The sequence below is a fragment of the Ipomoea nil genome, unplaced genomic scaffold (assembly GCF_001879475.1).
Source record: "Ipomoea nil cultivar Tokyo-kokei standard unplaced genomic scaffold, Asagao_1.1 scaffold0805, whole genome shotgun sequence".
NCBI classification, from domain to species: Eukaryota; Viridiplantae; Streptophyta; class Magnoliopsida; order Solanales; family Convolvulaceae; genus Ipomoea; species Ipomoea nil.
In genome coordinates, this window is record NW_017617233.1 from 3,594,830 (window position 1) to 3,618,361 (window position 23,532).

The following is a 23,532-nucleotide window of genomic DNA, read 5'->3' on the forward strand; positions in this document are numbered from 1 at the left end:
TTGCATGCCCTCAAAATTATTATTTGACAATTTTATTCCCATCTGATCTTTACATTTTAAGGGATGATGGATGATGGGTGGCGGACGAGGGGCACTGTGCTCATCCTTGTACCTGACCACTATCCTCGTCTTTGGTCAACTTGAAATCTTAGAACGCATTTTGCATATCTTAGAAATGCATGATCTAGGTAATTTGTTAACATATTTTGAAACACTATGTCTATAATTATAAGGGTAAAATGGTAAGATAGAACAATTGTAATAGTATTTCGTGGATGGATGTAACAATATTACAAATGATGTTTTGTAGTAAAATTGGACATGATTTTTCTAGGCCAAGGCAATGGCCATTTATACCTAGAAGATCTATAAATTCTAAGTTGTAGATCCATAATTATTATGGATCTACAACATAGAAATTATGAATCTTCATAATTTTTATACTGTAGATTCATAATTTCTATACCGTACTGTAGATTCATAATTTCTACAGCATAGAAATTATGGATCTACTCCTGTGTTCACCATGCGTATGGTGAGCACGTTTTCACAGCATAATTTGCGACGGGTTGCACAACCTAGCCAAAGCCCACCATTATTCTGGACAGGGAGACGGGCTCTAGCTAGGACAAGAATGGATAGTGCTGGGGCAGCTTCGGAGGCCGGCCCCGCGTTGCCAATCCTAGACCACCTATTTGGGTTCGAGTGGTGTTGTGGGGCCCTGCATCTCTATTCTTGGACCGTTTTTAATATCTCCATCACTTACCTAGAAATGTGTGATCTGGGTAATTTGTTAACATACATATTTTGAAACACTATGCACTACTAGAAATTATAGAATTTTCGACCACTAAAGTAATCTTAAATCAAGTCGAAAGCCTTGTTCCGACCACTTTTGGTATCCGGAAAAATCTTTGTTGCTATTTCCGACCACTTTTTACTTTCAACTTGATTTAAGATCACTTTCAGGTGGTCGAAAATTCCATAATTTCCAGTATATGTTTAGAACCTAATCAAATTGTAATCAATTAGTAGTCTTTAAGAATTTGGTTTCTAATTATATTGAAGGCATTCAATGCTCGCTCTTAGCTTGTACAAACATCATAGAATAAGGGTCATAAAGAGTTCACAATTTCTGACACACAATGTTAGATATATTAAATATAATATATTTAATATAATGTATATTAAATATAATATAATATATCTATAATATATATTAAATATAATATATCAATATATTATATTTATATATTGAGAGAGAAGAGAGAGGAATGAATAATGTTATTTGAAGGGATGATTAACAAATGAATACAAACCACATATTTATACTAAATGAAAGCTACTAATCAGGAAGCTAATGCTCCACGTACTAATGCTATAATTTAGGTCACTCTTCACATACAATGCATGACCCACACCCATTATTTCCAACAAATTAACTAATTATTAATTACTTGCTTGGTTTAATAATTATAATAATAATATTATTATAACATTGCCTCCTTTAAACCAAGTTGGATATATTGGTCATTCCAATTTCCTTCTTCAATTTGAGAAATGTCTCTGTCTTCAGCGGCTTCGTAAAGATATCTGCAACTTGACATTCACTTGAACAATACTCAATGTTGATTTGCTTTTCAGCAACCAACTCTCTGATTTTGTGATACTTGATATCAATGTGTTTGCTGCGACCATGAAAGACTGGATTTTTGGACAACGATATTGCTGATTTGTTGTCACCAGAATCCGTGCATTTGACATACAAAGTGTGTTCATGAGGACATCTCACAAAACCACTTTCAACAAAATATGAGTCAATGCAACCATACCACGCCCTAGGCGCTTGCTTTAAGCCATACAAGGCTTTTCTCAACCTGTACACTTTATTTTCCTCCCCTTTCTTCAGAAATCCTGCAGGTTGCTCAACATATATTTCTTCTTCAAGAAAACCATTCAAAAAAGCAGACTTGACATCCATTTGATGTAATTTCCAATCATTTTGAGCAGCAAGATAAATAACCATTCGAACTGTATCAAGTCTACTTACAGGAGCAAAAACCTCAAAATAATCAATACCTGGTTTCTGCTTGTAACCCTTTGCTACTAACCGTGCCTTAAAACGGTCAATTTCTCCATTTGACTTGTACTTCGTTCTGTAAACCCACTTCACTCCAATTGGCTTCTTTCCAGGAGGTAAATTTGTTAACTCCCAGGTACCATTCTTTTCAATGGCACGTATTTCCTCATCCATCGCCTTAAGCCAATGAGTTTCTGTAGCAGCCTCCTCAAAAGTTAAAGGATCACAATCTGCAAAGAAAGCAAATTGAACAATCTCTTCATCAGACAGGTCATTATCATGACCCAAAACATAATCTTGCAAGCGAGCTGGTAAGTGGCGCTCGCGCTGAGATCGCCGAACTGACGATTCTGGCTGTGAGGGAGACTGGACATTATCTGGAATCGTTTGCTCTTCAACAATATTTTCAACAGCAGGAATAACAACTGAACTTTCATCTTTAGCTAACCAATCCCAAGCACCATATTCATCAAAAGTGACATCACGACTTATAACAACCTTTTTAGTTTCAGGATTGTATAGTTTATAAGCCTTTGAAGCGTCACTATAACCAATGAATATGCACTTCTCACCTTTATCATCCAACTTCTTTCTCAATGGATTCGGCACGTGGGCATATGCCAAACATCCAAAAACCTTGAGATATTTGATAGAGGGTTTTCTCCCACTCCAAGCTTCTTAGGGCGTCTTATCACGGACACTCTTAGTTGGACACCTATTCAACACATAGACAGCACAAGCAACAGCTTCTGCCCAAAAAGGCTTAGGCAGATCCTTAGATTTCAACATGCACCTCACCATATCCATGATTGACCTATTCTTCCTCTCAGCCACTCCGTTTTGTTGTGGAGTGTATCTAGCTGTCATTTGGTGCTGAATACCCTTTTCTTTCAGAAAATTATCACAAGCAATATATTCTGTACCTCTATCAGTTCTCAAGATTTTAACTTCATAACCACTTTGCTTTTCAACAAAAGCCTTAAATTGTTTGAAAACATCACATGCTTCAGACTTTTGCTTCAGAAAGTAAACCCATATTTTCCTACTAAAATCATCAATGAAAGTAATAAAGTACTTACAACCTCCATATGAGGGAACCTCCAACGAACACAGGTCTGAGTGAACAATCTCCAACTGTTTTGTGGCTCTCCTTGACTTGCCCACGGGAAAGGGATCTCTATGCTTCTTCCCAATCACACAAATCTCACAGATACGATTAGGGACATTCACAACAGGTAAATCAGAAACAAGTTCCTTTCTCGCAAGATAGTTTAACCCAGAAAAATGAAAATGCCCAAACCGCATATGCCATAACCAATTATCATCACAAACTTCAGAACTAAAGCAATCAAGGAGAGTATGCTTAATTTTCAAAGGAAATAGTCGATTTTGGGACATATTTACCTTTGCAATCAAAACTCCTTTAGCATCTTCAATGGTACAACACCCCTGAGCAATATGTATCTTATATCCTTTTTCTGACAGCTGACCCATACTCAACAAATTTTGGTCTAGTTCAGGAACATAGAACACATCGGATATAAAATTTTGAGTACCATCCTTCAGCTGAATAGAGATTTTACCTTTTCCCAAAATTGGCACCTTTGACTTATTGTCAAATGTCACTTCAGACCGGATTGATTCATCCAGTTCAGAAAACAATTCTTTCTCCCCACACATATGGTTACTACACCCAGTATCCAAGAACCATATGTTCTTATCTGCAGAAAAACTATCGCTGGCCAAAAGTAAAGTTTCAGAACTCTCACCAGACTTTTCAGCAATGTTTGCTTGATTTCCACGATTGTTGTCCTCATTATACCAACAATCTGCAATCTTGTGCCCATACTTGCCACAATTGTAGCAATGAAATGGAAATTTACCTTGTTTGGTATTACCTCCACCTCTTCCTTGGTTGGAGTTACCACGTCCTCCTCCTTGGTTGAAGTTACCACGACCTCTTCCACTAGAACCTCCTCTTCCTCTTCCACGACCTCTACCAGATCCTCCACCTCTTTGATTAGTGCCAGTCACATTAAGGGTGACTTGACTCTTCAAAGCTTCTTCTGCTAGTGGTTCCGATTTTGACGCAATCCTGTCAATATGACTTTCTACCATACCTTTCAGCTCTGCAATTGATAAGAGCTCGGTTTTGTGTGACTCTGTTATTGAAGCCACCACATGGTCATACTTCATCGGCATAGTTCGAAGAACTTTTTCAACCACTGCACCATCTTCAATCGTATCTCCATATAGCCTCATCTTATTCACCATATCAATAAGACGAGTGAAATACGCATCACTGTTTCTGTAGAGGTCATCTCACAATTATCGTACAACCTTCTCAACGACTGCAACTTAGACTTCTGCGCCCGATCGACTCCTTTGTGTGACACCTTTAAGATGTCCCAAGCTTGTTTTGCTGTTTGAGCACGAGCTAATTGCCCAAAAATGGAATAATGAACACCTTGGTGAATCTGACCCAAGGCCAATTTATCTCGCCGTATAGCGCCTGCATCAGCTCCTTCGGGTAGACCGGGATCAACAAAGCTCCAAAGATTTTGAGCTTGCAAATGTGTGGACATCATAATTTGCCAATAATTGTAATCGAGGTTCCCGTCCAATTTGGGACCCGACCATACAATATTGAAATTTGTGGCCATAATTCACTATGAAAAATACCTCGGGGTTGAAAGGTTGACTGGCTCTGATACCAAATGTTAGATATATTAAATATAATATATTTAATATAATGTATATTAAATATAATATAATATATCTATAATATATATTAAATATAATATATCAATATATTATATTTATATATTGAGAGAGAAGAGAGAGGAATGAATAATGTTATTTGAAGGGATGATTAACAAATGAATACAAACCACATATTTATACTAAATGAAAGCTACTAATCAGGAAGCTAATGCTCCACGTACTAATGCTATAATTTAGGCCACTCTTCACATACAATGCATGACCCACACCCATTATTTCCAACAAATTAACTAATTATTAATTACTTGCTTGGTTTAATAATTATAATAATAATATTATTATAACATTGGCAATATACACTCTACCACGAAATTTTTGTTCTTGCTTGATTGCTTTCAATCATTCTTCCATGGTTCATACTAGCGGACCATTATCATAAAACATGGAATTCCCATCTTTTTAATCACAAGAATCATAACATGTGTGGCAACTCCAGTCAAGTTGGTCAAATTGTTAACTTAGTAATCGTAAACTTATAAGTTCGACTCCCATCCGGAGTTGCTTATTTGCGGGTTTTCCCCGCCAATAAAAAGAAAACAAAAAATCATAACACGTGTGATCCCCTGATAGGCTCCCACTTGCTCCATGTGCTGCACGGAGTGCACACCTTTACGTTCTTTAGCCTTTCTTAGTGCAACTTAAACTTGTAGCTTAGGGGAGGAATATAATAATTTTATTAAGAAAACTTGATCAACAGGGAAGGAATGGATTACAAGTGTAATTCCCTAGCTTTTTTTCCTTTTTCCTTGCTATAAACGAACTCATAATTAACCATAATATAGCTTCCAACTTCAACCAATTCAACACTGTCAATATAATCTGCAGACATTATATTCATCATCATATCCATCCATGGCTCCTAATAAAGATCTAAGTCGTCTTAGTAGTCGTAGACACCTTCATCTGAGAGCAGACAAAGCAAAACTGTCGGACCTATTTCGCGTACTATCGAACCGTGACATAGAGAGCCAAGACTTGGACTTCATAGATGGCATCCGAGAGAAAAGCACAACCTTCAAGCGTCGAGGGATCATCTTTCTCTCCATCCTCGCCCAGAAGTATTTTCACTACGTTTCAAAGCCTTTGTCTTGGTTTGGTTCCACTTTTGAGTTCTGCCTCAACCTTGTCTCACATAACAAATCCTTTTGTACCACGTTGTTTCGTGCTTTACAAGGTCAGTTACTAAATACTACGGAGTATTTCTGTAATTTTAAAACTGTTCATCTTGTAATGTCTGATTGTGTAATTTGCACGTTAGCACGAATGAGTGATTCTCATTTGATCTGTCGTTGTATATAGGTACATTGGAGATGCCGGATGAAGAAGATAGTAGCTATGTGTCGTTCATTGGGTACTTAGACAAGAGAGTGGATTTGGGGAGGTTCAAACCAAGAGACAAAAAATATTTTGGAGCACTTTGTGCCGTGGCATCCAAAGTATCCTACGAGAACAAGGCATTCATCCAGTCTGTGGTCCAACATCGTTGGGAGGTAATTATTTATATTAAACAAACATGAAACATATATCACTTGCATGCATTCATGTCGGTTTAATTAGAATTTGGATTTTGGAAGCACATATATAATTGACTTTTATCTGATTCAACTCAAATTTTTTGCAGATGGACTTCTTGGGTGCCTATGATTTTTGGAATGGTAACATCTTTTTTCATATACTTTCACAATTGGAGTATATATAGTATCATGCATATATTATTAAAAAACTTCTATATATGATTCTTTTAGAGTCTGTTTGGAAACCACAAAATTAGAAGTCATTTTTCAGGTTTCAAAACCAACTCTCAACCTAAATTTGATAACGGTTTGATTTTGATGATCTATAAGAACATAAACGTTCAAGAACTGGATGAATATGGAATATTTTTAAAAGATTTTATATACAATATAATAACTTCCATTCTTAAATAGGGAATGAAAAACGTGAACCAATAATAATATATATACCTTCAATTCGGGTTTGGATTAACGTAGAATAATTTGTTGATCGAATTGGAAGAGTATCAGCAGACATTATCAACACAAGGCTTCATGTTCCACGACAAGAGCAGCGATCCCGACATGATCTTCGTGGTGTTCCGAGGTACGGAGCCTTTCAATGCAGAGGATTGGCGTACGGACTTCGATTTATCCTGGTACGAGTTCGCCAGCATGGGGAGAGTTCACGGTGGTTTCATGAAGGCCCTGGGCTTACAGAAGGGCGAAACATGGCCGACAGAAATCCAAGAAGACGACCCCCAACGCCCAGTGGCCTACTATTTCCTAAGGCAAAAACTGAGAGAAATAATGTTGAAGAAAAGCAATAGTCGCACCAGGTTCATTCTGACGGGCCACAGCCTGGGCGGCGCACTGGCGGTTCTGTTTGCGGCGGTTCTGGCGTTGCACGGCGAAGAATCCATACTGGAAAGGCTGGAGGCGGTGTACACGTTTGGGCAGCCGAGGGTTGGAGATGAGGGGTTTAGGGGATTCATGGAAGAGCAGTTGAGGGTTTATGGTGTTAGGTACTACAGATTTGTTTACAGTCATGATATTGTGCCTAGACTGCCCATTGATGACGCCGCCATGATGTTTAAACACTTTGGGACATGTCTCTACTACAATTGCCTATTCCAAGGACAGGTACTTGTTTAATTTGCTAAGAATAGGGTGTTTGATAGATATATATAGCTCTTAGCTGATTGGGTTAGTGAGTTTGATTGGTTGATAGCATTAGTAAATTGTAGAAAAATGTTTGGTAAATTGGTTGTTAAGTGATAACTGATTACATGCAAAAAAATGACTTTCTCAAAAAATTAATGAAAAAAAGTTATATTTTGAACAGCTTTTTGAATTTTAGCGTTTTGGAACAATAAATTGTTACAAAAAGCTAATTAATCAAACATTTATATTGGTTGTTTAACCAAGTCAAACAGCTCATAATAGTTAAATAAGCTAAAATTGGCTGATAAGCTAACTATGTTACCAAACAAGGCCAATGTATTTTGGAAAAATCAGCGCGAGAGTTGGTCAGACAATAATTAGTTTGGTACCTATAAGGTTCTAAGTTGTTGACCTTATTAGTTTGAGTCGGTCAAGAATAACCTATAGTCAAAGACTGAACTGAAAGGGTCTTTTGGATTACTTTTTCAACTAAAAGTTTGAAAAAAAAAAAAAAAAAAAAAAAAAAAACACTTTAGATCAATGCCTATAAGAGTGGTTGGTAATACTGACCACCTAAAAAGATTAATAATTTTTTTTTTTTTTTACATTTAGCTAGATTGATGGGGAAGACAGGTGGGTCTATTTTTATGAGTTAATACTCAATATAGTTCAATTTTTGACTATAGTGATTTTATTCGATTTAGTCTTATGTGACTTTTTGTACTTAATTTAGTCCTCGATTTTGATGGTTTTACGCAATTTAGTCCTATGTTAGCATTTAAAAAAAAAAAAAAGAAACACCATTATTGTAAAAATAAATAAATAAATAAATAAAAATCAGCAGCCATATATAGTGATATACATGAGAAATAGAACCCTAGAAACTTAGTAGTAAAATTTTGTCATTTTTTTTTAAACAAAATTTTGTCAATTTTTAATAGTCGAAAAAAAATGAATAGAAATGGATGATTTTAGAATTGTGAAACGCTAGTAATAATAAGCTTTTTATGTTAATTGTTTTCAATGTGAAACGAACAGGTTGTGGAAGAGGAACCATTGAAGAACTATTTTTCCTTAAGGGCATTTGTAACGAAGAGGGTGGATGCTCTGTGGGAAATTGTGAGAGGGTTTCTTCTTCCTCGTATATATGGACCTGAATATAAAGAAGGGTGGGTTCTTACAGGTTGTAGGTTGTTTGGACTCTTGATTCCTGGTTTTCCTGCTCATGGTCCTGAAGAATATATCAACTCCATCCATTTGGGAGAAGCTGACTTATTTTATTAAATTATTTTTTTTAAAAAATTATTGTTTTTTTTTTTTTTTTGAAAGCCAAAAAATTATATTGTTATTACTTATTATTGTTGTAAATAAATAGTTGAGGACATTATTAGATTATTTTTATTCTAACTATATACCATTTGAACATTGTATATCCTATATATATTGGACTGAATAATGAATAATAAAGATTGATATTTTCTCTTATTCCGATCTTCTCTTTACTTTGTTGTATATGGAGGCTCGAACTCACAACCTTCCAAATGAAAGTCCAACCCGGTTACCATTAGACCACATAGTCTTGGTAATGGTCTATTTATATTAATTTACTAATACCTATAATAATTAACCTACTAAAATTATACTAACTATACGAAGTAATGATATATTGTGATTTACATAATTTCCCTATACTAATTTAGGCACAATATTAACTCTCCCACTAATTAAGTTGTACCATGTAAAGCATAGTCAAGAAAAGAAACTAGAATGTAAAATAGTCAAGCATAAGAGTAATGCAAGAACTAAAACAAAGTACAGAAATAAAGTGCAAGAAAATTAAACACAGTATCCAAATATTGTCAAATGCAACTGTGCCCCAAAGTCAAATTGTTTTTGTTTCTCTTCTCCTTGGAACCTTCAACTCATTTGATTCGATGGCCTTTGCATTGGTGTTGTTTGAGTCGAAATTGGACCCATTCGATATTTCACGCCAAAAGGTCTTCATCTCTTAAGTTCTTCCACCACGGCTAGTTGGGCCATTTTCAAGTTTAGCCTCCTAGTCATGGCTACCCTATCCAGCACCTCTTGCTCGTCCTCTACGAGCCATTCATCCTCAGAATTAGAGTCTAGTTGCTGCCGATGGCTTGAGCCTGCTATATCATGCTTGTGCTTCTGGGCCATCTCCTTCCTTCTCCTTTTGCGTTGATCTACAATTCCTCATAAGAGATGCATTTTCACAATTGGTAATATAAACCCCGACCGCCACCTCCACGTGTATTTTTCATAGACCGTACTGCCTTTGTCGATCGGTTAGCAGTTAGCTCGACCCGCCTGCCAATTGGTTAGCCCGACCGGTTTGTCCGACCACTACTTTCCCGACCGCCTTGCCTTCGCCGTAATACAGAAAAGAAAACACGTGTCAATAGAAGGAGCCGACAAAGAGCTAGATTGGCATGGCGTCACGTAGGGGACACGTGTGTTACATGCCAATGAAGAGTGAAGCTATAAATACCCTTCAATAACTTAAGTTATGGGACTTTTGGAAGATAAGAAAGACTTGACCCAAAGTTACCCGACCGCACCCGGTCGGTCCTCGAGTTAAGTCGTGTAAATTATCCTTAGGACCACATGTATTAACACTATCAACAATTATGCACTTATAACAACAAATCAAACCATACATTTAGTATAAGCATATTGCATTTATATTCCCTTTACAATTTCAAAGTTGGGTGACCAATTTCTACCAAACTTTTGCCATAGTTTCCCCTACTTATTGGTCAATTTCCACACTTTAATTTGAGATAGGGAAGACTACATAATTGCACATTCATCAAATTCACCTTATAAGCTCATAATCAAAAAGTCAAAAGGCAACTTTATCTTCTTCAATTAAACTAGGGAAGATTTCATCACAAATGGTATATGCAAATTTATGATGGCATTTACTCACATTATGCAAAATTGATCATAGCGTCTCGCAATTGAAGTTTTTCATCATCAATTTCATCATGTAAGACACATGCACTTCAAGACCAAAAACCCCCAAATTCAAACTAGGGTTCATGCTTGCATCTATAGATCATCAAATATGACATTAAATCACAAATTAATCACAAATATATGTCACAACATCAACAACTAGTCAAGTCTAACAATTTGAGACCATAAATACCTCAAAAAAGAAAGCAATATACCATACTCCCGCTGGAAGAGCCCCACCGTTCCAGCGGGTGTTCGTCTACCCGCCAGCCCCCACTGGAACATCCACCGTGACCGGCAGGTGGTTGGGTAGGGTTTGACCCCCCACTGACTACCCGCTAGAACACCACCCACCGGGGATTTTCCCACTTCGGGAATTAACCAATCTTTCCCAATTTCAAGTCCAAACCCACCAAAACTCACATAAACAATTATATGGACTTGAACACAGAGAACGACTCGACGAACAACATAATTAAACCCTAGATACAAGTTCTAATCATGCATAGACACACGATTAAACACATAATCATTCAAGAATATCAAGAACCACAATATAAACCCTAAACTCCTAAAGACAAGCTCTAACAAACCATAATCACAAGGTTACACATTCAATCATTCAAGGATGCCAACAAATCATAAGATAACAAGGAAAATAGGTTTTGTAAGACATGGGTTACCTTTTAGCTTAATTAAACTTCTTACGACTCCTAAGATCTTTCCTCAAGTTCTCCTTCCAAAAGATATCTCCTAAGCTTGGTGATGGGGAATTCTCTGACAAGGTTCTGGGAGGGAATTTTCGAGTGAGATGAAAGAAAGGTTTCTAAATGCTTTCTAGTCCCCTTTAAATAGGTTTAGGATTTCCAATTAAAACCTGCACGGGCTTAGCTCAATGGTTTAGTGGGCAGTATTTAGGGTAGGAGACCAAGGTTTGAACCTCAGCGGTGGTAGTGTGGGAATTATGTCTAAAGTGGGCAGATTCCTTGTGTCGGTGGCCCTTAGGGTTGGGGATTCAGCCTTTACAATTTGATTACTAACAGGCTTAAGGCTTTTGCTATAGATAAGGATCCACGGTCCACCATGAAGCATACCAATTAATTAATGCTTCTCATGCCGAATTAAATCCTTTTTAGCTACTCCCAACGGAATTAATTAATAATTAATTTGGGTTTGAAGGGTAAAATTACGGGGTGTTTCACTCTTCCCCTAACGAGAAGCTTCGTCCTCGAAGCTTAGATTCAACGAGGTCCCCACTAAGTCGAACTATACAACCTACCTGATCCTAACTCTAAGTAACACAAGCTAGGGGGTAACCAAGATACCTTGAGAAAACAAGTTGGGGTAGCGTTCCCTAATCGCATCCTCCAGTTCCCAGGTTACTTCCTCGGTCTCGTGATTGGACCATAGGACTTTTACCATCTTCACCGACTCCCTATGGCTTTCTCTCGTTTTGGTGTCTAAGATCCTCACAGGTCTTTCTTCATAGGACAAGGTCTCATCCAAACACACCACTTCCGGTTGGAGAACGTGAGTTGGGACACATGGAAAACGTTATGCACACGGTCCAATTCGGCAGGCAACGCTAGGCGGTACGCTAGGTTTCCAACTCTTTCCAATGAATACAAACTGTTTGATATGGTGACCAACAACACCTTGGTAAATGACAACACCGTGCACTGCAGTCAACATACTGGAGAAGAATTCTCTCAACATCTAGGCAGTCGCGAAGGTGAAACTATTGTCTTGGAGGATCGTGCTCAAGAAGGAGCAAGGCAAAACCTTGGGGACCAAGCACAATCTCACATCCTTGGTGATATTCTTGCTCATGAGGCAGTGGGAAATCTTCAAGCAAATAATCATGAAGGCCGATTTAGCATGCAAGAGAATCTGGCAAATGAAAGGTTAAAAACCTTGGAAATTGTTATCCTAAAGTTGGTGGACAGACTTGAAGAAATGGTTCAAGGGGTGTATGCACATGTTAACAATGTTGTTTTTTGTTTTTGTTTTTTTTGTTTTTTTGTTTTTTTGTTTTTTTTTGTTTTTTGTTTTTGTTGTATAGTGACTATTTTTTGTGATTAATAGTTATTGATTAATGATAATAATTATTGTTTATACCAAAATAAAATTATATATAAATCAAAAGATGAGCAAAAATTCACTTTTAGTTATATTCTTTAATGTTTGTCTTACTACAATCTTGATATTTATTTGTTTTCAACAATTAGTCATCCATTTAAATGTTTGTCATTTCTCCATGTAACAAGATAGGGCTAATATGTAATGTTATTGTTTAAGCGTCCTACCCCGACATGTAATTTCTATCCATCTCTTATAGTTAAAGACTTTTAATTGAATGATTAAATTACATATTAACTATATTAATTAAATAGTGGAAGAACGAAATTATAAATGGAAGATTAGACAAATTATGACAAGTAAACTAAAGTTAACTATGTAATGTGGAAAATTAATAGAGCAGGACTAAATGCAATAATGCGACAATAATTTGCCAAAGATTAGTAAAGTAGTAACAAAAAAAAAAAAGTAATTGATATGCCTATTATAGTAATAAAATCGACATATATAATTATATATAGTAAAGTAGTAATTGTTAATATAATAATAATAATATATAATAACTATTACTATAATATGCCTATTATTTTAATAAAAAAAAAAGTAATTGTTACTATTACTATAGTAGATCACATTCAATAACTGATATGCCTATTATTATAGTAATAAAGTCGACATATATAATAATATATGGTAAAGTAGTAACTGTTTCTATAATAATCTATAGCAAATGTTACTATAATATGCCTATTATAGTAACAAAAAACATTTAATATCTATTCGAACATGCTTTCTCAATCTAATGAAGCACAAAGATTCAACAACATCTCCACTGAAGCCCGATCTCATAACCTCTCACATGGGAGATGTCACTACATGCCATTTGAGCACAAGATTCATATTATATATAGTAATAATAATAATAAAAAAAAAGTAACTGTTTCTATCAATATAGTAAATCACACTCAATAATTGATATGTCTATTATCTATTATATACTAATAAAATCGGCATGTATAATAACATATAGTAACTGTTACTATAATATTCTTCTTTTTTTTTTTTGAATGATTATGACTCTATTACATTGTAGTATCTGTTCAAACATACTTTCTAAACCTAATGAAGCACAAAAAGTCAACAACGCCTCCATGAAGCTCAATATCATGTCACTACATGCCATCTTAGCACAAGATTCTTATTATATATAGTAATAATAAATAAATAAAAGTAACTGTTTGCATCAGTATAGTAAATCACACTCAATAATTAATATGTCTATTATTGTAATAAAATAAAAATATATAGTAATATATAGTAAAGTAGTAACTGTAACTATAATAATATATAGTAACTATTACTATAATATCCCTATTATTGTAAGATAAGAAGAAAAAACAAAAAGACAAATTGTTACTATTAGTATAGTAATAGTAATATTCCCTATATCGTAATTAATATATATATATATATATATATATATATATATATATATATATTACTATGTAGTACTAATTTAGTAATATATTAATGTATTTAAAAATATAATTATTTAAAAAATTTCAAAGTAATACCTTTTGAGAAATAGTAATATTCCCTATATCGTAATTAATTAATATAATATATATATAGATTACTATGTAGTACTAATTTAGTTATATATTAATGTATTTAAAAATAATTACTATAATATATATATAGATTACTATGTAGTACTAATTTAGTTATATATTAATGTATTTAAAAATAATTACTATAATATATATATATAGATTACTATGTAGTACTAATTTAGTTATATATTAATGTATTTAAAAATATAATTGGCTACAAAACACCTATAAATATACATTATGTTACACATCCCACCCTCAGTACATTACCGTCTAGGCTTCTTAGTTTTTCTCTAGTATATAAACAACAATGAATCCAGGAACAATGACATCCATGTTAGTTTTAATTTTGTCCTTGGTTATTGCTACAGGTGACCGTGGTTATTATTTCATTTACAAAAATAATTAATAGCTGAAGTTATAATATTATTGATTATATCTTTTAAATCCATTTTTGTTTGTGATGTGTGTGTTTATTATTAATATTATTATTTTGAAAATCTGAATCATTATTTTCTCTAACATCACTAATGTAAAATTATAAAATCTTTGCAGACATTTCACTAGTTGCTAAAGCAAGGAATATATCAAGACCATGCAACGCGACTAATCCGTGCGATCCTCCAGCTGTTTGTGCAGGACCTGGACCGGGTGGCATCTGCATATGTCATGTATGCGTTCCGCCCAATATAAATATGGGGGTAAAAATAAAGTCATGGTCAAGTCGCAAAAATTTGAATTTAGTAAATGAGCGAGTTGCAGATCGAATTGATAGCAATATCTAGATGATAGAGTAATGCTATGATTAATCGATGAATGAACAATTTCTGAAAACTATATATATATATTGGGTATCACATATATGTAATGAATTGAATTGAATTGAATGTTATTAGTGCATAGAGCTCGTACATACTAGAAAAAGACTAAAAGTTGACTTTTACCTATAAATTTAGAATAAAAATAGAATTAGCTAAAAAATTATCATTGATATATCAAAAGATAGAAATTTGTAATGGTGAAACAAAGTATTAAATATTCAACGCACAATATTCAATTTAACTATGATTAGATAGTTTCTTAATCCAATATATTATCTTGATTTAAGGTTGATGTGGAAACGAGATAGTTTCTTAATCCAATATATTATCTTGATTTAAGGTTGATGTGGAAACAAGAAAATTGTTTTTTTTTTTTTGTTGTTGTTGTTGTATAGTGACTAATTATTGATTATGTTTCTTAATCCAAAATAGTTATTGATTAATGATAATAATTATTGTTTATACCAAAATAAATTTATATATAATAATATAAATTAAAAGATGAGCAAAAATTCACTTTTAGTTATATATATTCTTTAATGTTTGTCTTACTACAACCTTCACATTTATTTGTTTTCAACAAATAGTCATCCATTTAAATGTTTGTCATTTCTCCATGTAACAAGATAGGGCTAATATGTAATGTTATTGTTTAAGCGTCCTGCCCCGACATGTAATTTCTATCCATCTCTTATAGTTAAAGACTTTTAATTGAATGATTAAATTACATATTAACTCTATTAATTAAATAGTGGAAGAACGAAATTACAAATGGAAGATTGGATAAATTATGACAAGTAAACTAAAGTTAACTATGTAATGTGGTAAATTAATAGAGTAGGACTAAATGCAGTAATGCGACAATAGTCAGGGACTAAAAGTGAAATTTGCGAAAGATTAGTAAAGTAATAACAAAAAAAAAAAAAAAAAAAAGTAACTGATATGCATATTATAGTAATAAAATCGACATATATAATTATATATAGTAAAGTAGTAATTGTTAATATAATAATAATAATAATAATAATAATAATAATATATAATAACTATTACTATAATATGCCTATTATTTTAATAAAAAAGTAACTATTACTATTACTATAGTAGATCACATTCAATAACTGATATGCCTATTATAGTAATAAAGTCGACATATCTAAAAACATAATAAACTTCAATCCAAGTTATGTCCCTGGTTTTATGTCCGTTTTTTCTGTTAACTGTTTTTGTACCTTATGCTATAAATGTTGTACTACATAATTATTTGGACAGAAATATCCATGCCGTTATAACTTCTGTTATCTTTCACATTATTATTACCATGCACATGCATACACAATATTTTTTCTTACATTCTTCAATTGGTAAAGTTGATTTTATTTAGATTTAATTAAATGTTACTATAGTTATATTTAGTAATATATTATTTCTATAATTCTTACTTCATTAATATTAATATGAATTCTACAATTATATATATATATATATATATATATATATATATATATATATATATATATATATATATATATATATAACTAAGATTTTAACATTAAATATTAATATTGGGCATATATTTTTGCGCATCGCGCATATGAAATACTAGTATAATAATATATGGTAAAGTAGTAATTGTTCCTATAATAATCTATAGCAAATGTTACTATAATATGCCTATTATAGTAACAAATAACATTTAATAGCTATTCGAACATACTTTCGACCCTACCAGGACCAACAATTACAATTAAGGGCATATCAATATTCCTAAATTGTTAACACGTTATCTAGACAAATGTTCAACTTCCTAGATGAACGGGTTATGATTATTCTCACTATCATTGCTAGAAACTTATAGCATCGCAGGAAGCGAAAGTAACAAGTGAAAAGGTGCTATATGAAATGATATCTACTTATATCTTTAAAGGTTACCTTACTTTGATAATTCCTTTGCTTATTATTATTATTGAAATGCAATTATTACTTAACCTTCCAGTTTTACTCATTGCGGTGATTTAAAGTCAGTATCGTGCTTTTTCTACACTTATTGCTTCCCAGTATACCCTACCCCTATTTACTCATCCTCATTTATTTGCATCTTTTGCATGGTCATGTTTGGTGGATACTTGACAACTGTATAAGCATGAGTGTGAGTTGAGTTATATATATATGTTATATATACCTATAAATATGTAAACATGTGATCCTATCTATATTTATACTTTTTGTGATCCTCTTTGATCCTACATGTGTTGATATGTTTAAATGCCAAAATTACTATTTTTTAAACTTTTATATACTTTACAGGGTTGTGGTTTATACTTAGCATTTTATGCTAACTGGGTTCCTTTGTATGTTTTTACTAAACCCATTTCAGGATTTGTTGGTTGAATGCTAAGCGCGCGATGAGGGAGATAGAAATTAAATCTTTAGTCTTTTTGCTTCTAGCTCCTTATGTTCAGCTACTGTTAGTCTTGTCTAGCTTGAGGTGTAGAATTATGAACTTAATCTGTTATCCTTTTATGTAGTTTTGGTAGTGCTTAGACACTTAGGCCTGTGAGCCTCATTTCTTTTACCTTGTGAGCTATGACTCTAGTTTCTGGGTCCGTGAACCCTTTTATGTTTATTTTGAGGATTTATCTTAGTAGTTTAGCCGGGTAGTCATCCTAGCATGGGTGGCTACGGCGGTAGCAGTCCCTGTTAGTGTTTAAGGATTCTAGTTTTATCTTGTTTTTATAAAATCCTAAATTTTATTTCGTTGTGTAAGCTTGTAATCTATCTAGGCTCTAGTAATAGAAAACGGGAGTGTTACAATAATACTCGATCTGGTCTTGATATGGTTGTTTCATTCCCCCAATTGTGCCCTCTCCGGCTCCCTTGCCTGACTTGGTTGTTGATGATCCTTTGCTATACTCCGCCCAGTTCCTTATCTGCCTTCCTTATTGCGTCGCTTGCCAACGTTAACCTTCCGTTCGATCTTAGGTCCATATCCCATAAAAAACTTACACATTCGAATCCCAACAAGAGCGGCCTATTTACAGATTTCCCGAGCAATAAAAAGAAAAACAAATCATAACACGTGTGATCCCCTGATAGGCTCCCACTTGCTCCATGTGTTGCACGCACTGCACACCTCTACATTCTTTAGCCTTTCTTAGTGCAACTTAAACTTGTAGCTTAGGGGAGGAATATAATAATTTTATTACTTGATCAACAGGGAAGGAATGGATTACAAGTGTAATTCCCTAGCTTTTTTTTTTTTTTTTTTTTTTTTTTTTTTTCCTTTTTCCTTGCTATAAATTAGCACTGCCCGCATGCAACTCATAATTAATTAACCATCTTCCAACAATTCAACCAACACTGTCAATTCAACCAACTCATAATGTCATTCCTATCATTGTCTTGCATTGGTTCCAAATTTGAGTTCTGCCTCAACCTTGTCTCACATAACAAAAGCTTTTGTATCATGTTGTTTCGTGCTCTGCAAGGTCAGTTACTGATCAGTGCTTCTGTAATTACGATTGTGCATTTATGTAATTTTAGGATTGTACAATTCGCACGTTAGCATGCAACCGTGATTCTCATTTGATCTGTCCATGTAATATATAGGTACACTGGAGATGCCGGATGAAAAATCATCTAGCTATATGTCGTTCATTGGGCACTTAGACAAGAGAGTGGATTTGGGGAAGTTCAAACCAGGAGACAAAAAATATTTTGGAGCACTTTGTGCCATGGCATCCAAAATATCCTACGAGAACAAGGCATTCATCCAGTCTGTGGTCGAACATCGTTGGAAGGTAATTAATAATTAATTAAACATACATCACTTGCATTCATGTCGGTTTAATTAGAATTTGGAAGCACATATATAATTGACTTTTATCCCATTCAACTCAAATTTTATGCAGATGGACTTCTTGGGTGCCAATGATTTTTGGAATGGTATGGTAACATATTTTTTCATATACTTCCACAATTGGAGTATAGTATCTTATATATTATTGAAAAACTTCTATATATGATTCTTTTTTAGTATGTTTGGAAACTGCAAAATGAAGTCATTTTCGAATTTTGTCGGGATTATTCCAAGAAAATAAAGTTTTAAAAATATTATTCTAGTCAACTGAAAAAAATTTAATTAGACCAAAAATGTCTTCTTAGATTTTTAATAAGAAAAAATATCAGAATTCTCTTTTCAAAAAAAATATAGGAATTCTTTATTTTCCCTTCTCTCTTCTCTTCCATTTCTCTTCAAGTCAGTTTACGGATTATTATTACCAGCACCAACAACAATATTTTTTTTTTGAAATACTTATAATTCTTTACAAAGTAGTATATGTTCTATACTTTCTAAACACTAACACTTATTATTATTATTATTATTATTATTATTATTATTATTATTATTATTATTATTACAACAAATAATATGTTGAAAATGGACCAAATAGACAAAATGCAATTTCACATAAAAATATATTTCTAACCTTCATCCAAACATAGAAAATTAAAATATTTTTTAGAAAATGAATTATTCTGAAAATCAATTTTCAGGTTTCCAAACGAACTCTTAGGCTAAATTTGATAACGGTTTGATTTTGATGATCTATAAGAACATATATGTTCAAGAACTAGATGAATATGAAATATTTTATATACTCTCTCCGTCCCAATATTTTATGTGTCTGGTTCAGTTAATGAGACTTGACTGAAGTTATTTTTAATTCAAATTTTCATAATATTAAGTTTAGTATTATTTTCAAAAAAAAAAAAAGTTTAGTATTAGTATACAAAATTTATATATTTAAAAACTATACCAAAAGTATTATTAAACACAAACAATCAAATTTTAAAACAAGTAAAAAAAATATTAAAGAAAATAAATAAAAAGTTAATTTGACTAATGAATAGTATATAGGAAGATAAAATGAGACCGAGAGAGTACAATAATTTCCATTCTTAAATAGGGGGAAAACGTGAACCAATAATATATACACCTTGAATTCGGGTTTCGATTAACGTAACGTTGTTTTGAACAAGAAGTCAATAATTGATATAATATTTTGATTTACCCCGAGTATAATGATTTTGCCACATTTAATCCTAAACTTTCAAAGTGACTATACATTCAAATTTAACCATTCTTGGTTTAAGTTAACCACACATGTCTTTCAATTATTAAATTTTAACAAACCATGGTCCTTTTAAGATGACCGGTTAAATTTTGAAAATTGAAGGACTATGGGTTGTTAACTTGGACCAGAAATGGTTAAATTTAAAAATTAGGATAGATGGTCAATTTTAAGTTTAGGACTAAACGTGATAAAACTATTATATTCCGAGAACCTATGTGTTGCATTAATATTTTTGTTCCGAATTGGAAGAGTATCAGCGGAAATTCTCAACACAAGGCTTCATGTTCCACGACAAGAGCAGCGATCCCGACATGATCTTCGTGGTGTTCCGAGGTACGGAACCTTTCCACTCAGAGGATTGGCGTACGGACATCGATTTTCCCTTGTACGAGTTTGCCGACAGGGGGAGAGTTCACAGCGGTTTCATGAAGGCACTGGGCTTACAGAAGGGCGAAACATGGCCGACAGAAATCGAACAAGACCCCCAACACCCATTGGCCTACTATTTCATAAGGCAAAAGCTGAGAAAGATGTTGAAGAAAAACAGTCGGACCAAGTTCATTGTGACAGGCCACAGCCTGGGCGGCGCACTGGCGGTTCTGTTTCCGGCGGTTCTGGCGTTGCACGGCGAAGAATCCATTCTGGAAAGGTTGGCGGCGGTGTACACGTTTGGGCAGCCCAGGGTTGGAGACGAGGGGTTTAAGGAATTCATGGAAGAGAAGTTGAGGGTTTATGACTCTTTTAGGTACTACAGATTTGTGTACAGTCATGATATTGTGCCTAGACTGCCCTTTGATAACCACGTCATGATGTTTAAACACTTTGGGACATGTCTCTACTATGATTGCCTATTCCAAGGACAGGTATGTAATACCACGTACTTTTTAATTTGTCAGGACGATGGAGTGTTTGATAAATTATTGTTAGCTTATTTAGTTCTAGTGTTTGACTAGTTGATAGTATTAACTTATTGTAGAAAGATGTTTGGTAAATTAACTGTTAGTTGATAGCTGATTTACATTAAAATGACTTTTTGAAAAAAACACTAATCGAAAAAGCTACTTTGAGTAGCTTTTTGAATTTTAGCGTTTTGAAGTAATAAGCTGTTACAAAAAGCTAATTAACCAAACACTTATACTGGTTGTTTATCCAAGTCAAACACCTAATAATGGCTAAATAAGTCAAAATTGACTAATAAGCTAACTATGTTACTAAATAGGCCCAATATATTTTGAGAAACACAACTGATTGAGTTAGTCAGATAATAATTAATTTGATAACTATAAGATTCCAAGTTGAGAAACCCAACTGATCAGTTGACCTTATTAGTTTGAACGCGTCAATAACTAACTTATGGTCAAAGGCAGAACATAAGGGGTCGTCTTTTGGATTACTTTTTCAACCATTTTTTAAATTTGAAAAAAAAAAAAAAAAAAAAAAAAAAACACTCCAGTAGTGCAGTCGTGCAGACAACGCCTATATATAAGAGTGGTTGGTAATACCGGGGCCACCTAAAAAGATTATTAATTTTTTTTACCTTTAGCTAGGTTGATGTGGCAAAGATGGGTGGGTGTATTTTTATCAGAGTTAATACTCAATGTAGTCATCGACTATAGTGATTTTACTCGATTTAGTCTTAGATGATTCCTTTGTATTTAATTTAAGAGTAAATACCCAAAATGGTCCCTTGACTATAGCTAAATTCACAAATTAGTCATTGACTTTCAATTTCAACCAATTAAGTCCTTAACTTTGTAATTTTAACACAATATGGTCCTCTGTCTATTTGACCGTTTGTTGACTGTGATTTTTGAGGATATATATGTAATTTCTTGGTCCATTGTCGGTTTTTTAAGGTTCTGGTTGCATTTTTCAAACCGCACTGTTACATTTGAATCCACTACCGAAATCAATCTACCAAATACGGTCGCCTTTCTTCATCCTCCCTTTGAATTCAATGTAGTTGAGTTCGTACCAGAGCGAAGAAGACGACGTGTTTCCGAACCAGTGCAACGTCATCCTGGAGGCCTCCACGTGCTCCGAAGAGAGCTGAAGGTTCTTCTGGAGATCTTCAATCACGGTCAACAAACGGTTAAATAGATGGAGGACCAAATCGTGTCAAAATTACAAAGTTAAGGACTTAATTGGTTGGAGATCTTCAATCACGGTTAAATAGATGGAGGACCAAATCGTGTCAAAATTACAAAGTTAAGGACTTAATTGGTTGAAATTGAAAGTTGAGGGACCATTTTAGGTATTTACTCTTAATTTTTTTTTTTTGAAAGTTACTGGTTCTATTACATTGTAGGATCTGTTCATATACTTTCTCAACCTACTGAAACACAAAGAACCAATAACGCCTCCACTGAGGCTCGAACTCATAATCTTCCAAATGGAAGTCCAACCCGGGTACCATTAGACCACATAGTCCTGGTATTTACTCTTAATTTAACTTTGATGATTTTGCGCAATTTACTCTTCTATTAGCATTTAAAAACGCCATTATTGTCAACAAAAATAAAAAATAAAAATCAGCAACCATAGTGATGTAGATGAGAAACAGAAACCTAGAAAACTTAGTAGTAAAATTTTGTAAACTTTTTAATAGTCGAAAAAAATGAATAGAAATGAATGATTTTAGAATTGTGAAAAGCTAGTAATAATAAGCTTTTTTATGTTAATTCTTTTCAATGTGAAACAGGTTGTGGAAGAGGAACCATTAAAGAACTATTTTTCCTTAAGGGAATTTGTAACGAAGAGGGTGGATGCTCTGTGGGAAATAGTGAGAGGGTTTCTTCTTCCTGGTATATATGGAGCTGAATATAAAGAAGGGTGGATTCTCAAAGGTTGTAGATTGTTTGGACTCATCATCCCTGGTTTTCCTGCTCATGCTCCTCAAGAATATATCAACTCCATCCAGTTGGGAGAAGTTGATGGCTTATTTTATTAATTTTTTTTTTTTTTAAATGTATATTGTTATCGGTGCGTGTTGTAAATAAATAACTGCGAACATTATTAGACGATTTATATTATAACTATACAATTACAACATTGTATATCCTATTTATATTGGACTGAATAATAATGAATAATAAAGATTGATATTTTCTCTTACTCATGTCTTCTCTTGGCGGGTTGATAATTTATAATTATTGAAAATTTGAAAGTTTAGTAGTAATGATAAGATCTTAGCCTTTGATTTATCAAGTTGGATAGTGTGGATGTATTCACACTTTTTATCCCTTACACACACAGAAACACATATATATTCTTCTAGTATTACTATACATGTTAAATAATACTTATCTGTCCAATTTTACCTGTTATGTTTACTATTTATTGGTTAAGCTAAATGTTTCTTTTTTTGCGTATATATTT

General features: G+C 33.6%; 1 protein-coding gene across 3 annotated transcripts; it reads left to right on the plus strand.

Moving 5' to 3' along the window:
- Nucleotides 1-5,678: 5,678 nt before the first annotated feature.
- On the plus strand, nt 5,679-23,272 carry LOC109177545. Of its 3 annotated transcripts, none has more exons than XM_019326926.1 (5): nt 5,679-6,038; nt 6,164-6,354; nt 6,486-6,519; nt 6,881-7,500; nt 22,856-23,272. In XM_019326926.1, the coding sequence occupies exons 1-5, from the start codon at nt 5,717-5,719 to the stop codon at nt 23,102-23,104; spliced, it is 1,416 nt and encodes a 471-aa protein (XP_019182471.1). In that variant the 5' UTR covers nt 5,679-5,716; the 3' UTR covers nt 23,105-23,272. The 3 variants fall into 3 exon arrangements, with proteins under 3 accessions (XP_019182471.1, XP_019182472.1, XP_019182473.1); XM_019326927.1 differs by lacking the exon at nt 22,856-23,272 and adding an exon at nt 8,560-8,862; XM_019326928.1 differs by lacking the exons at nt 5,679-6,038; nt 6,164-6,354; nt 6,486-6,519; nt 6,881-7,500 and adding exons at nt 18,366-18,504; nt 18,626-18,816; nt 18,928-18,961; nt 20,404-21,017 and having other exon boundaries at nt 22,856-23,113.
- The last annotated feature ends 260 nt before the right edge of the window (nt 23,273-23,532 follow it).

Coding starts and splice junctions, on each gene's coding strand:
- LOC109177545 (XM_019326926.1), top strand. CDS start 5,717: ATGGCTCCTAATAAAGATCTAAGTCGTCTTAGTAGTCGTAGACACCTT. Junction 6,039..6,163: donor GTTGTTTCGTGCTTTACAAG/GTCAGTTACTAA, acceptor CGTTGTATATAG/GTACATTGGAGATGCCGGAT. Junction 6,355..6,485: donor TGGTCCAACATCGTTGGGAG/GTAATTATTTAT, acceptor AATTTTTTGCAG/ATGGACTTCTTGGGTGCCTA.